The sequence below is a fragment of the Harpia harpyja genome, chromosome 9, assembly GCF_026419915.1.
Source record: "Harpia harpyja isolate bHarHar1 chromosome 9, bHarHar1 primary haplotype, whole genome shotgun sequence".
NCBI lineage: Eukaryota > Metazoa > Chordata > Aves > Accipitriformes > Accipitridae > Harpia > Harpia harpyja.
The window spans coordinates 32,410,732-32,426,404 of NC_068948.1; the positions used below are offsets into that span (position 1 = coordinate 32,410,732).

Sequence of the window (15,673 nt, forward strand, 5' to 3'; positions counted from 1 at the left end):
TTATATCGAGAAGTGGCAACTTGGACTTCTGCTGTGGCATGGCGCAGGATGCTGGAACCAAACAAGTAACGTGCTCTTCAGGGGGGATGGCCCTTGGCTAACCATCTTTCCTTTCCCCTTTCCAGGTGTGGCAGATTCCTGAGAACGGACTCACCCTGTCCCTGACAGAGCCGGTGGTAGTGTTAGAAGGCCATTCCAAGAGAGTCGGCATTGTGGCTTGGCATCCGACAGCACGCAACGTGCTGCTCAGTGCAGGTACAGTGGTGCATCAGGGCCATGGGGTCAACAAGCATCTCTCCCTCGCGTTTTGCTTGCACACCAGATATTTTCTAGAAGAGCTTGTTGACTCCTTTTCCTTCTTTCCTCTCCCAGCTGCTTAGGGCTGGTGGATCACAAGACTAATGGGAGTGCCTGGGAACACCGGGACACGTGGCTCACAGCCCCCTCCTTATCTTGACCTTTTATTATCTTCAGTTTACAGGGACAAGAACCAGGAAATTGTCTGGAGGCATGAATTACAGTATTAAAATTGTTCCAGACTTTATTTGATCTGCAAGTTTCACCCGCTGATAACTATTTACATCTGCACCCTCCACATCCCTGTTTTCATATACTTTTATAAAAGGCCCAACTGTTTCTCCTTTTCGCTGATTCCTGCAAGGTATCCCAGAGTCTGGCTGTTCTTTCCACAAGCTTTCATTTTCAGCATTTTCAAAATTGTCTTCTTGGTTGGCACGGTCTATGCAATGAGAGTCTCTTGACCACTGAAAAACAGTCACATCATTCTGGAAATAAAATGGATAAGTCATTATCCATTAGCATGGTCTAAGGCTTTCATAGCATGACCTTTAGGTTGGAGCCCAATAAAAGAAGCCAGTCCTTTCAGTTGGACTGTCAGATGCGCTGTGTGTTTTCTGTTGATATAAATGCCTTCTGAGGTACCAGTTTGGTTTTGATCTGGTTTCCCCAAAAATGCTTGGAGTTGCAGGCCTTGTGGCAGTTAATGTAATGAAACTCAGTGTGAGAACATACAAAAGGAGAAAGTGATTTTTCTTAGGTAGCTTCCTCAGACTCCTGTACAAGCAACAAGATGTGTCTGACCAGGCTGTCCGGCCAGGATTACTCAGGAAACACAGAGGAGAAGGGATGCTGTCAGGTCATTGCAGTCTCCAGGGTTCCTCCTAGTGACAACAAACTGATTTTGGGTGTCTTTCATGCCCTTTGGGAGGTCAGAATGATTGTTATCTTCTGCCTCATTACATGTTTTCACCCCTCTGGAGGCTTAGGAGAAACTGCTCAGTCATACATTGTGCTTTCCTTCCCTTACCTGGTCCTCCAGTCCTGTTCTTTATTTTGCTGTCATCTTATCTTAGGCTTTTTTCTTTGTCTTTTTGCTGTCCGATCCTTGAATAAAACCTCTGCTGCTGGTTGTAGTTCTTGTGAAACTGCTGACCTCAGCTTTTGCTGCCTGCCATTCTTTTTCCTCTTTGTTCTGCTGCAGTTTCTCCTGCTGTCACTTGCCTATTTTCCATCCGTGCCACTTTTACTCATTCTGCCGCAAATCTCTCTGACCTGAGAAGGCAATGACTGGCTGCCAGCCAGTATTCTCACATATAGAGTTGTAAGAACATCGCCTCTCTGCCCTTGGCGTCTCTTGCTCTGTGGTCCTGCAGTTGATGCAAGATCCAGGAGCTCCTGCACAAAGCTTCTGCAGTAGCAGCGGCCAGGGCACACTCTCACAGACCTCCTTCAGCTGCACCAGTACCTCCTGCTTTTCCCTTCAGCTTCTTCTCTGCCGGGGACCTCTCCTGTCCCTCCTGCTTGCCCCATGCCTGCAGGCAGCATGTTGGCTGGGGTCATGACATCTGTGCTAGCAGTGTCCAAATACTCCCACATAAACTGCCTTTGTTTGGGACAGCTACAGCACCTCTGAGAAGGTGCTTGATGCTTTCAAGGGAGGACTTCTGTGCCTTCTCTGGCTGCTTGGTCCCCACTCTGAGCCTGTATTTGAGTGAGGATGTGCTGCCTGGGGCTCCACATACATGGTGGGGCACTGAGCGTGTTTAAGAGTCAGCATCTGAGGCTTTGGAGCTGCAGCAGATTTTATTCCTTGTTCCCTGCTGCTGGGGTTTTTTTTCTGTATACACCAGTGTTGTAACTTTAGCCGCTGTTTTCTTTTTTAGGTTGTGATAATGCAATCATCATCTGGAATGTGGGAACAGGTGAAGCCCTCATAAACTTGGATGACATGCATGTGGATATGATTTACAATGTGAGCTGGAATCGCAATGGCAGCCTAATCTGTACAGCTTCCAAAGACAAAAAAGTTCGAGTTATTGACCCCAGGAAACAAGAAATTGTTGCTGTAAGTTTGCATGCTAATTAAAGAAGCAACTGGGTTTCACTTCAGCAGAGAGTTAGCAAGAGCATATAGAGAAAGAACCTTCTTGCTTAGTATATATACCATGTTTAGTCCTGTTTTTCAAAGTAAGGAAAAAATTACAGGAGGGATGGCAGTGGTTGAAGGATTTGTCTGGGTTTATTGGGATTAGTGTTTGAACTAGGATTTTAGGGCTCAGTTTTAAAACCTGCAGGAGTGTAATGCCACATCTAATCTTTCTGTATAATTACAGTTCCAAAGTTGTGTATGCAATGTGGAGATTTAGCAGCCTGCATATGTGTTGTAGCTTGCAAAGAAGTCTTCCTTCAACCTTGCAAGAGTCTGATAAGCAAAGCTGAAACGAGCCAGGAATGACCACTTCTTCTGTAGTTTAGTAATTGGTTTCTTCCCTCAAGCATCAGGCAAAGGTAGTTGGATGTTGCTCCATGTAGTTGGCATCGTGTGTGGAGGAGTAGTGTGTCCTGCCAGGGATTCTGTGCAGCTAGAAGAGAAGCCACCACCAGGTGGGCTTCCTGTTCCTTGCTAGAGGCTAATCTGTCAATCTCTCTTTCAGGAGAAAGAGAAAACCCACGAGGGAGCCCGGCCCATGCGAGCCATTTTCCTCGCTGATGGAAATATCTTCACAACTGGCTTCAGCCGCATGAGTGAACGGCAGCTTGCCCTTTGGAATCCAGTAGGTTCCTGTCCCATTACTACTTTGCTGTTGTAATGTCCATTGAGTTACTAGCCCAGACCTGCAGTCACCCACTAAATTCATAGTTCATATACTCGAGCATATTCCCTCTTCCATCTACTGCCTGCTCCGACACAGACTTCCTGTGCCAGAAGGTATTGCCGTTACTTAGGCTGGATGTTCACTCAGTAAAGGAAATGAGTTCTCTTGTACCAATCCCCACTTTACCAAGAGCAGCGATGAAGCTGACAGTTGCACGTTTGAAGTGCCCGAGAAGATGTACACAGAGAGCAGAGTGGCTGTGTGAAAGTCACTTCATTCTATACGTTATATGTGCAGAGCAAGACAGCAACAATCCCATCACACTGGCACAAGGCACTCGTTAACAGGACTACGTCACATCTTTCCCTTGACTTTGTAAATTTTTTTGGGTCCTGCTTTTATTGCATTTTGTGATTAAAATGTCCTTGGGGAATGAATAAGCTTGTGAACATTTACATCATTTGTTATTGTAACACACAGATCCTTCAGCGGTGGTGAAGAAACCACTGCGTGTTCACTAGCTACAAAGAACTGTTAATAATTTAGATCCTACATTAACATGAGCTTTTTCATTCTTCATTAACATCACTGGCATTTTTTTCTTTCCAGAAAAACATGGAGGAGCCAATAGCCCTTCATGAGATGGACACCAGCAATGGGGTCCTGCTGCCGTTCTACGATCCAGATACCAACATTATTTACTTGTGTGGCAAGGTAAAGAGAAACTTTTGGAATGACTGGGTGTGTTGAGCGGGAGACTCCTTTCAAATGAGTGATGCCTGTGAAATGTTCCCCAAGTGTCTCAATTGAGAAAGGTAGAACCAAAACATTAGCAATCAGGCTGCTCTGAAATCAGTTTGATCCTCACTCTGCAGGACCATACAGAGAACCTGTGAAGTCTGCCCTGTGAAGGTCTGCTATGTAATTGGATGTTTCTTTGAGATCGATTTACTTAGGTAAAGCTGCTCTTAATGCAACAAGTCAGATACCATCATCAAAACATCTCTTGTCGGTGTTGACCCAAATGGTTGTACATTAGTGTGGGAAGAAGGTACATTTTAGATGTTATCCACCTTGTGCTTGAAGATGATGGAGCATGTAACAGCACTCACTGTAATGTTGCAGGGTTAACTAATGGAAAACTGGAATCACATCCTCCTTTTTAAAAGCAATTTGTAGGCATTAAGTGCTCTAAAGTGCCTGCTTCTAATGCCGCAGCTTTGGACTTCCTACAAATAGGAGCCAGAGACAAGATGAACAAGTAATTATGAAGGAGGATCCATACAAGTGCATTCAAGAATCCCATCTTTGTAAACAGCTAATGAGAAATACTTGGTTTATATCTGCTACCTCTTCTGCTATTTCAGAGATGCTAGTGTAGTAGAATTGCCTGGAATCAAAGAGAAACTGGTTTATAGCCTTTCTGCCTGACTGTGGCAGAAAATTTAGCTTTTTCAGAAGAGGAGGTGTGGAAGTTGACACCCCCAGTCTTGAAGCATGAGCTCAGGTCACTGTACCACAGTATTTTGAAGAACAGCACTTATTGCTGAGAAACCATTCAGCTGATGTACTTGGGTTACAGTAGGGATCTGCTTTATAGTAGTTCTGCTGATGCCGTATGGATAGCAAGAGCGCAGCAGTGTTCTGTCTGATAGCAACTGCTGTGAGCAGCCTGAGATGAGACATACTCGACTGGCAAGCAGTGGAAGTTTTAGCCTGAAAAAAAATAGCTATAAACTGTGCGTTGCTCTGTGGCGCCGTTCGTGGAAGGAAAGGCTATCGGGTGAGCCTGATGACTGCCTACCCCAGCAGGGAGCAGGCACGCGGGCACAGGGAGTGCTGGTCCCTCCAGCCTCTGGAGTGGTCCTCCTTTCATTTCTTGCAGGGAGACAGCAGCATTCGCTACTTTGAGATCACAGACGAATCCCCCTATGTTCACTACCTCAACACCTTCAGCAGCAAAGAGCCGCAGAGGGGCATGGGGTTCATGCCAAAGAGGGGCCTTGATGTGAACAAGTGTGAGATTGCCAGGTAAGGAGAGAGGCTGTCAGGGAGGGTGGTGTCATCTTAGCAAGTCACCCCATCACGAGCTCGGCCGTTCAGAAATGGAAAGTCCTGCTGCTGGGTGTAGGACCCCGCTGTTGGAAAGATCTCTCTGCCACACCATTGCTTCTGCAGCGTTCGCTAGGACCTGTGACATGAAGCGATACTTCTGCTGGGCATAACATGATGTAACCTGAGAATGTGCTGGGACTTATGCTGAGTCTGTTTTAAATGAATGAGTGATACCTAACAGAATAAATTGTCTGCAGAAAACATAGCATCAGGTTGGTTCCAGCCTACGTTGTTAACACATCGATGATAAACTTTCGGTGCCTAAGTCTGATATCGGTCTCCAGCTTGTACACAGCAAGCGGGTTGGAGGCTGGTTTCAGGAATTTAGAGAGTAATTAAAGCAGCAGTGCAGTGAATAGAGTGCAGCTGTGATTCAGAAAACACGGCAAAGGAAGAAGGCACCTCAGGAAAGCAGGTTTGTGTCAGTGCAATGGCTCCTGGCACACCGCTGGTAGGGAACATGCTGGATGTTGCCCCTGAAGCCTTTTGACGCTCCTCTGATTATTACTGAAAGCAGGAGCCCCTGAAAGGGAGCAGAGCCTGCACTTGCCTCAAGCACATGGAATATTTCAGCAGCAGTGCCTGCTGGCCAGGCTGAGGACATTGGAGTTTGTGGCACTGGCCCAAAGTGGGACTGCAAGGGGTGACCAGAGTGTGGAGACACGTGTGAGCGGTGAGCAGAAGGCTGGCTAGTGTGTACATGTAAATCACTGGTGGGGTGCTTGTCTCAGGGGTCTGAGCAGTGGGCTGTGCCTCACTGACAGCCTTTCCTGGCCAAAGTGTGACCCTCTGAAGATACCCGGTACCCAAGAGGGGAGCTTTGCACGCACCCAGGTGGTTTCCTTCAGCCCTTGCAGGGCCCTGCAAGTCCTAGTGCAGCCCGGCTGTGACTCCTTAGGGTTGCTCGTTTTCCATTGCCTCTGACTCCCGGTACGGTGCTGTGCACGAGCAGCAGAACCGAGGCCTCCTTTGCATGGCGTGTTGGCTGTCCTCGCATCTAAGTCACTCCTTTTCTTTTTCTTTGAAAGGTTCTTCAAACTTCATGAGAGGAAGTGTGAGCCCATCATCATGACGGTTCCTCGAAAGGTGAGCACTACCTCCTGGTTATATGGTTTGAAGCCAGCTCGCGCCTTCCAGCCCCAAAGCACTTGACCAATTCATCTCTTCTGGCTTGCAGTCGGACCTTTTCCAAGACGACCTGTACCCTGATACAGCTGGCCCAGAAGCAGCTCTGGAAGCAGAGGAGTGGTTTGAGGGGAAGAATGCCGATCCCCTTCTCATCTCCTTGAAGCATGGGTACATTCCCGGCAAGAACAGGGATCTCAAGGTGGTCAAGAAGAACATACTGGACAACAAGCCTGCCGCAAACAAGAAAAGTGATCTCATAAATGCTCCAAAGAAAGCAGCTGATGCCTCAAACACTGTGAGTAAAATCCACGAGCTTTTGGGGATGGTGGCCTGAGACGTGATTACCAGGGTGCTGCATCTTCAGAAACAGTTATAACAAAGCTCAAGCACGTATGACTCAAGTACACCGGGACTTGGGTGCCGGTGGATGACCTGGAGTTGAGGTGGCACTTGAGTTGTGGTGTTCCAGGCAAGGTTTCTGCAGCTGTGGGAGATTACTGGGAACTGTGACACAGAGGAAAGCTTGGCTTGTTGGTCCAGCCACCCACCTGCCTGGGAGAGCTTCTGTGCACCTCTTTTGTGTAAAACCCAGCACAGACAGTGGGACAAACAAACCTCAGACAGTGCAAGTCCAGAAGGAGGTTGTACAAGTCCCTAATCGGGGGCTGTAGCTAATGCGTGGTATAGTAATACGCAGAGATGTGGAAGTGACAGCTTGTCGGTCCAGTAGGTCCTTAAATGCTGTTAAAGAGCAGATACTGGTCCAGTACGTCCTTGAAGCTTGCACTGCTGCCACTGGAAATGCTGGTGCATGCCCTGCGCATCACAACTGCCACAGTGCCTGTGCCAGGCGTGCGGCACACACTCACCCTGCTTGCCCGTGCACCCTGGCGCGCTTACGGCTCGCAAGAATCCCATTCAGAGGAGCCCCTTCCTTTGAAAACTCCCGTCTGCAGAACTCATCCCGCCAGCTCTCCTAACAAATACATGTCTTGTCTTGTCTTCCAGCAAAATGAAGCCAAATTGGATGAGATTTTGAAAGAGCTGAAATCTATAAAAGACACGATCACCAACCAAGACGAGCGCATTTCCAAGCTGGAGCAGCAGATGGCAAAGATCGCGGACTGAGCGGGGCGAGCGGCGCTGGCCCCGCTGCCGGCCCAGGCACATTCCAGTTCCCCAGTTCAGCAAGCAGCAGCGTGCAGCATTCCAGTACGAGCTTTCCTGTTCTCCTAAATTCACGTCAACAAGAGCTGATGATTAAAAGCCAAGCTTTTTAGTGAAAGATTTTTTTTTTCTGATGTTTTAATGAATTTATGTGACTGTGTCAAACAAGTCAAAAAGAATAAGTGCTACTTTTACAGTCTTTTTTTTTTTTCCAGATGTTATGAATTCTTGAAAAAATCCATTCTGACTTTCAATGTTGTGCCCAAATATCTTTTTCTAGATTTAGGGACCAATGCCACATTGTTCTTAACCATTTTTTAAAGTTGCCAAAAAAAAGAAGTTGCTTTTTATTTTTCTTATTTGCCACTTTGCAGTATTTGTGTTTTAAATTTAAAGGGACAGCACTGCGTGTGTGTGCGCGTGTGTGTGTGCGCGTGGTGGGTGTTTATACTGTTCAGAGAACAAAACTGAAGCTATTTTGTATAAATCTTCAATTTCGAACAATCAGATCGGTTTCCTTTGCAGTGTGGCTGAGGCTGCTGCTGAGACCCCTCAGAGATAGTACAAGCTGCCTTTCCTGCCTCCCTAACATGTCCCCCCCATCACCACTGTCTGATAGTTTAAAGGAAAAAACCATAGTTCTGAATGAGGTGATCCATGCCACAAAATGCCTCTTCCCTTTTTACACCCTGAAGAACTTTTAAACTAGCATCATGTTGCCCTTTTAAAATAGTCCCATGTTTTGGATTCCTCTAGCCATGTCCAAATGGGCATGTTCTACTTACTGTTTTGGGGTTTTTTTTTATTTTGAGGCAGAAGTTACTTTCATGCAGGAGATGTTTTTACATTTATCCATGGAGTACAGCGTTGAAGGTGTGCCATGGGAGATGCGAGCCGTGGGACATTTGCAGTCACCAGGTTCTCCGTGGTGTCCATTTCAGCTGTATGCGTTGCTGTAAATACTTGTTTCTGCACTAGAGCTGCACCACCGCACTCTTTAGCTCATTGACTTTAAGAAGCTTTTGAAATCTGCGAGCTCGCAATTCTCTGGCCCCTCACATTAGTGCTAATGTTAGAAATCTAGACTCTGCTTCCAAAGCAGCATTAGCAGCAGCTAGGTGACTTTATCATGACGGGTCTCCTGAAACAAAATGTCTCCGTTATTTTTTATAATTTTTTTTTTTTTTCCTCTCCATCATTCCTGCCTCGTCACCCCACCTGGCTGTAAAACTTTGCAGGAAATCATTTGTTCCTGGATCAGATGAGTGACCTCTATACCCAGACCCCCTTCACTCCCAGGCCTTTGGAGTGGAAGGGACTGGGGAAGGTGGTTTTGATCCCAGTTTGGAGAACTGGTTTCTCACATGGTCCTTTGAGATCCTCAGGGGAGAGACCCTGTGAGCATGCCGGGCTTGCGAGCTCCTCATGGAACTTCTTGGATGCCTCAGCTCGGCAAACCTCTGCTCAGGTGGGGTCTTCCCTGCGAGGGGGGGCTGCCTGTGTTGGGGATGGGGCAGACACAGGTACCTGCTCGCAGGCTGTGTCCATGCAGTGTGAATGGGATCTGTGCCACCCCAGCAAGCTGTGCCAGGCTGGATTGGTGCTGCCCATCCCAACACAGCCCGTCCCCGCAGTACCGGGGAAACGTCAGCAACCCTTGTCGAATCCAAAGGTGGGCAAAGGCTATCGGGTGCCGAGAGCGATGGGCTGAGGAGCCTCACTACCTGTCCCAGCTGGGGATCGATCCCTGAAGCAGCTCACTGCATCCCCAGTGTGCGCGCATGTCTGTGTGCTTGGGACCTGATGCACCAGAGCAGCGTCCCCCCGCCCAGGGCATTGGCGGCTGCCGCTCGGCAGGGGGACATGTCCCTTTGTCCAGGCTGAAGTGATCTTTTTTTGGGGTTTTTTTTGGTTTTTTTTCATTAGGTTAGCTAGAAATCCTCAAATTCTCCATTTTTTCCAGTGTTTGCATGTTCAGAACTTACAGATTAAGGATTCTCTGTTCTGGAGGGATGTCTGTGTGTGTGAAGGTGAAACCACACCGTCGGGATGGCCAGGCGACGTAGCTGGAGAGGCACGAGAATGGGATGCAAAGAGACAGAGGATGTGTTATAATTGCATAGCATGAAAGCTTAATAAAAGTGGGTTTTCTTTGTTTTAAGTGGCGAGCACAGCAGGAGGGACGAGTGTCCCCTGCCCTGTGTCTGTGACCACTGATGCTGGATTCACAGTCCAGACACTCCAGGTTATTTGAATGTTTGGTGATGTTTTTGTATTGCAGTAAATGCTTGAGATGATGTGTATTTTTAATTACCCTTTTTTTTTTTTTTTTTTTTTTTTTTGGCAAACAAAACCAAACGTAATGCTCCCCCAAACGGTGATCTCTGTGCTGATTTGTACGTGTGATTTCAGGGTTGTGTGCTTGGGGACCTTTTGTTTTTTCTAATTGGAGGGAAATAAGTATTCTGAGATGCTGGATTGAAATGCCCAGAGATCGGTGTGTGGTAGACGGTCTGAGGAGGGCGGAGGAAAGGCCGCCCTGCTTTTTAGTTTATAGCCTGTATTTTATTTAAATGAACTGATGCCTAGCCAGGCTCAACCGGAGTCAGTGCCTGAAGCTTTTTGTAGCCGTGATATCCCAGAAGAGAACCAGCGAAGTCCTGAAAGATGCGCTCTTATAGAGCGGCCATAGTATCTGTCCAAATATTTGCTTCCATTTTCAAAAGATAAAAGTCATTGATTATAAACTTCCTCTGGTTTGCTTTTTCTTTGACTCTGCATCCTGCACCCACCGCTGCCCGTTAGCACCTGCGCTTCGGGTTTTATCAATAACCAGGTTATTAAATGATGGCACTACCCTTAACCACAGGGATAGAAACCTGAGCGTGTGGGGTTGGCGCTGAGCGGGGTCTGTCCTCTGGGACTCCTCTGCTCTCCTCTGCTCTGTCGCGGGAGAGCCGGGGCTCATCCCCAGGGTTGCATGTGGACTCGCTGGCCATTTCCCTGCGAGTGAGCCCAAGAGCTTGTCTAGATGTGGGACTCAATGGCATGGACTCGCTGGGGGGGTCTCGGGGTAGCTGAGATGGGTGTGATGTGGTTTCGGGAAGGAACAGCGCCGGCTGGGGGTTGCTGTGGAGCTGGGGGCGGGGGGGCTTGTTCTGCTCTTCCCCAGCTGAAACCTGCTTCAAGGGTGCAGGAAAGCCTGCAACGGTAAAGAAGGCCCAGGCTGGAAATGGCATCGCTCGGTCCCCATCCAGGTTTAAGAGCCTCCCCCGGGGCCGGGGTGTTTTACCTGGCATCTTACAACTGCCTTCAGCTGCCTCCAGTACACCCCGACCCCGGCACAAGCCCAAAAGCCCAACCGTGCCAGGGGACGGGACAGGGATACTCTCAGATACTCTCAGAGAGGTGATGCTCCCTGGCCACCCATGCACGCCCTGGACCCATCCCAGGGGATGCTTATCCCTCCACCGCAGCTGCTCCCACGGACCTGAACCCCCATTTTCTGTGCCTGTTTTCCCACAAGTGATCTGGGGGTGGCAGGAACTGGGACCCTCTTCCATCCCCCACGGCCAGGAGATTTTGAGAAGGGATGTGGCGAATCCAGCCTGCGGCACAGGGGGGGTTCAGGGTCCTGTTGGAGGGGGTGGGGGGAGGCAGTGGGGCTGTTTACAGCCCCTGGCAGCAGCCGCAGGGTGTTTGCTGCGGATGTGCTCTTGCAGCACCCTTCCTGCGGCTGCACCTCCTGCCTGCTGCCGTGCTGGTGCTTGTGCTTAGGGTGGGGTATTGCCCAGCCGGTGCAGCGCCATGCAGCCGGGATGATGCCCGGTGGCCCCTGCAGGCTCCTGAGAGCTCCTCGGCCACAGGCTGCTGTCCTGGGGATGTTAGTGCCGAGAGAAGGGCCCCAGCACGAGGGCTCTGCAAATGCATCGAGCCAGGCCCTCACCTTCCTCCTCCTCTTCCTCATCCTTGCATGCAAAGGCCGCTTCCTGGTGTTGGGGTACCTCTGTGCCCCCTCTCGGGGCACCATGACCTGCCCCCCCATCCCGTCTGTAGCCACACTTTGCCTGGGAGGGCTGGTAGCCCTGGCACCATGTTTGCCATCACTTCTGCTTTCGGGGTGGTGTGAGCCCCCATCACACAGCTTGGCGGAGCCGCCAGTGGGGCTGAGCCGGCAGGCTGGGCTCCCACGGGGTGCCAAGCACACCAGAGAGGGGCAGGAGATCCCTTTTTTGGGGTACACCTCACATCCCAGCCCCCCTTGCTGGTGAGTGCATGCAGCCCCCGACCCGCAGTGGCCCCACTCCCGGCATGACGTCCTTCCCCCATCGGGTTCTCCGAAACCACAGCCGCTCTTCCGTGCCCGCCTTTCCTTCGTCACCCGGGCAGGAGGCGCAGGCAGAGGGTGGCCCGCAACGCCCCTTGGGTTTCAGCAGTTGCCCAGCCCCGGGGCTGCCCCTCGTGCCCCCGTACCGGCACAGCCGGGCCCTCGCTGGTGATGCCCGCCAGTGCTGCAGCTCGGGGTCCCGCAGCATCCCCCGGCAGAGGTGAGCCGTGGAGGGGGGGTCGGCGAGTGTGCCGGATCAGGGCTCAGCCCCAAGGATGCTGTGGGTACAAAGGGGATGCTTGGGGTCCCCCTTGGGGCACGCGCGGGTCCCTGGGGGGGTGCCACCCGCGCAGTGATGGTCCCTGGTGGGGTTTAGGAGGCGGGTAGGCGCTTTGGGGATGTCGGAGCCTCCTGGGGATGCCGGGTGCTGAGGGAGCATTGATCGGCATTTGGATGCTGTTGGGTGCGGGGCCACAGGGACCTCGCTGGCCTCTGCCCACCAGGGCTGCTGGGGGGTGGGTATTGGTGCTCGACAGATGTAACGGGGGGGGGGATTTAGTGTGGGTTTGGGTCAGGTTTGCCTCTCCTCCCGCTCCGGCGCAGATGCACAGGCGCATGGTGGCCTCAGCCAGGGAGCTCCGCGCCAGCCCAGGGGGCGTAGTGGGAGGACGGGCACCCTGGGTTCGGGGGGGTCGACTGAAGGTGTGCGATATCCCTGTGGTTTCATTTCTGCACGGGGAGTCATCCTGCAACTGCCTATCCCGCAGCAGCCGCCTCCATTGCGGCTCGTTTCCCATTTCCAGACACTCAACTTCCTTTTCAAAACTTTCTTCACAAGTGGAGCTGGCGGGGGCCGAGCTCCTGCAGGTGGAGGCAGCTCGGTTCTGTTGGCCACGGCTGGAGGAGGTCAGTGTTCACATCCTCCAGGCCCCCAAACCACAGGGCCCCTCTCCGGGAGGGGAGGAGGATGTTTCGCTCATGTGTGATCCCTCCTTGGGGCCACTGCCAGCCTGAACGATGAAGCTCAGCCTCCTTCCGCAGGGAGCAGGGCCCCAATTTCATCTGCTCCCCTCTGTTCCCCCCCACAGGTCCCATGGCGCCGGGCTGGGCCATGCTGGTGATGCTGGTGCTGGTGCTGAGCACGCTGCAGGTGTGTGGGGCCGTGCCAGCGCCAGAGCTGGGGCAGCAGCGTGGCGTGCAGTGGGTCTGGGGGGCAGCCAGGCAAGCGCAGGCTGACCCCCCACTGCTCTCCCGCAGGAAAAGGGCTGAGGGTGGGCAGCAGCCCAGCACCCCCACTGCCACGCCGGGGCACGGCCACGCTGCCACCACGATGCCCAGCAGCAACGAGACCGATTCCCCCGAGCCCGACCCGCTGCTGGGCTCTGTGCCAGCACCAGCACCCAGCACCAATGCCAGCCTGCACCGAGCACTCGTGGTGCCGACCACGGCCGACCCCCTGGACGAGACCGATTCCCCTGAGCCTGACCTCCTGCTGAGCTCTGCACCTCCACCAGCACCTGGCACCAACACCAACCTGCACCGGGCACTTGCGGTGCCAACCAAGGCCGATCCCCTGGACGAGACCGATTCCCCTGAGCCTGACCTGCTGCTGAGCTCTGCACCACCACCAGCACCCAGAACCAATGCCAGCCTGCACTGGGCACTTGCAGTGCCAACCACGGCCGATCCCCTGGACGAGACCGATTCCCCTGAACCCGACCTGCTTCTGAGCTCTGCATCACCAGCAGAGCCCGGCACACAGGCAGCACCCCAAATGAGCGTCACCACCATCCCCAGCCAGCTCACGTCACCCGGCGAGGAAGGGACAGTGGCCGGCGGCATGAACAGCAGCTCCTCCATGGGACAGCGCTCGGTGACCCCCCCAGCCCTCAGCCCCACCACCACAGGTTACAAGAAAGTCAAGAAAGCCGGGCCCCCCCCTACGCCGACTCGTTCAGCCCCTTGGGACACAAAGCCTGAGGGGACCATGGTGCCGGTCCCCTGGGACCCCAGCAGGGTGATGGGCAAGTGCCTGCTGGCCATCCTGCTGCTGGCGCTGGTGGCCGCAACCTTCATGGTGTGCACAGGGGTGCTGGGTGCCCTGCTCTGGCGGCGGGCACGGACGGCCCACCGCCGGCTCAGCCACACCGAGATGGTCTGCATCTCCTCCCTGCTGCCCGATGGCGAGGTGACCACCAATGGCTCCAAGCCCGGCCCAGCCCGGCGGTCGAAGCTGCTGCTCGATGGCGGCTCCGAGGCTGATGGTGACAATCTGACTCTCAGCAGCTTCCTGCCGGAGCACTCCTGAGCTGTGGGGATGGGGTTCTGCATCTCAGAGCACCGGGGGGGCCGGTGGCTGCATCGTGGGCATGGTGCCCAGTCCCCGGTGCTGCCGCGTGTGGAACCGTGGGCAGGGGACCCCCATCCCCTTGGGTTTGTGTTTTAACTTGGACTGGCGTGATGGGGAGCTGCTTTCTCCCGGGGCGAGCTCAGCCCTCAAGGCTGATCCCATTAAAGTGTTACCTGGACATGGTGGTCTCTTCCTGGTGGGTACGGTGCCTGCCAGCCCCCCCGGCCCCCTTCCCACTCCACCGCCTGCCCACATCCCCCTGCCAAAATTTCACTTCTCCATCCTCCTCCCCCAGCAGCAGCCCCAGCCCCCCTGAAGGGGAGCAGAAATGAAACCTGCCGCCGAGGCAGGGGGCCAGACCCTGGGGGGGGGTTTGAGGACCACAGCCCCCAGGACCCCCTCCCCACGTGGGCTTAGCCTCGTGCCGCGGCGTGGGAGCGGAAAGGGTGGTGGTGCTGGGGCGGAAATGCCGGGGGGTGGAGGGACGGGGACGGGTGCGCTCGTGGCGTAACGTGTTCCTGCCCTGCGGTCACCTACAGCGAGGTGATGGGACGACTCCGGGACCGTCACTGCCCATCGGGGTGGTCCTGTGCGCTGCTGGTGTGCCCAGGGCTCATCCCAGGTGGGCAACTGGTGGTCGCAGGCTCTCGGCCTTGTAGGGCAGCATCGGCCCAGGCTGTCCCTGCCTGCTTGTGGCTGGGGCCGGGAGGGATGGGGAAAGCAAGCCATGAGTGGCCACCGAGGGTCCCACCAGCTTGCCTGGACCCCGGGGACTGAAGGGGGCTCAGGTTCGCTCCCAGGTCCCACCTCCCCCTGGTGTGCAGGTGTCGGTCACCCCTTGAGCCACCAGCCTGACCCCTTCCCTGTGCCCAGCCCTGGGGGAGCCACCCAAGGAAGTCGAAATGGCCCAGGACCGTCTCTGCCCTGCCAGGCTCAGTGTCCCCACATTGCCATCCCTGCCCAGACCAGGCTCAGCATCCCCATCTCTCCATCCCCATCCCTGGCCTGGCCAGGCTCAGCCTCCCTATCCCCATATCCCCATCCCTGCCCCAGTTGGGCTTGGTGTCTCCATAGCTCCATCCCAATCCCTGCTCCACCAGGCTCAGTGTCCCTGTCCCCGCATCCCCATCCCTGCCCCACCAGGCTCAGTGTCCCTGTCCCCACATCCCCCCCCTCACCCTGCCAGATTCAGCAGCCCCATCCCCACCCCACCACGCAGCTTACGCTGCCCTCCACATTTGCAGCACACACTTGGGCAGCGAAGCATTTCGGCACACGCTTGAGGCATCGCTGTGCCGTCTCGTCCCCGAGCTGAGCCCTGGGTGCGCAGCCGCCTCGAAAGCCGCTTTTGGGGGTGGCCGTCCCACGGGTGGGTTGGCAGCGTGGCCGCTCACCTGCACCCTGGCCGCCCCGGCCCCACTGCCTGTTTACATAAATGCTCTGCTTCGGATATTTTCCATCTGGGGCCGA

The 15,673-nt window shown here is 53.5% G+C and overlaps 2 protein-coding genes across 6 annotated transcripts in view; both read left to right on the forward strand.

Moving 5' to 3' along the window:
- Nucleotides 1–10,273, forward strand: part of CORO1C (coronin 1C) — a 54,574-nt gene extending 44,301 nt beyond the window's left edge. For all 5 annotated transcript variants that reach the window (XM_052795584.1, XM_052795586.1, XM_052795585.1 and 2 more), the window contains 8 exons: nt 126–255; nt 2,184–2,365; nt 2,955–3,074; nt 3,726–3,830; nt 5,002–5,147; nt 6,260–6,317; nt 6,409–6,654; nt 7,368–10,273. In XM_052795584.1, the coding sequence (XP_052651544.1) occupies nt 126–255; nt 2,184–2,365; nt 2,955–3,074; nt 3,726–3,830; nt 5,002–5,147; nt 6,260–6,317; nt 6,409–6,654; nt 7,368–7,487 (1,107 nt within the window). In that variant the 3' untranslated portion in view covers nt 7,488–10,273. The remainder of the gene's footprint in view (nt 1–125; nt 256–2,183; nt 2,366–2,954; nt 3,075–3,725; nt 3,831–5,001; nt 5,148–6,259; nt 6,318–6,408; nt 6,655–7,367) is intronic.
- Nucleotides 10,274–11,912: 1,639 nt separating this feature from the next.
- SELPLG (selectin P ligand) lies at nt 11,913–14,381 on the forward strand. The gene is made up of 2 exons (XM_052798049.1): nt 11,913–12,073; nt 12,942–14,381. Exons 1-2 carry the CDS (start codon nt 12,025–12,027, stop codon nt 14,159–14,161), a joined length of 1,269 nt encoding a protein of 422 aa, XP_052654009.1. The 5' UTR covers nt 11,913–12,024; the 3' UTR covers nt 14,162–14,381.
- The last annotated feature ends 1,292 nt before the right edge of the window (nt 14,382–15,673 follow it).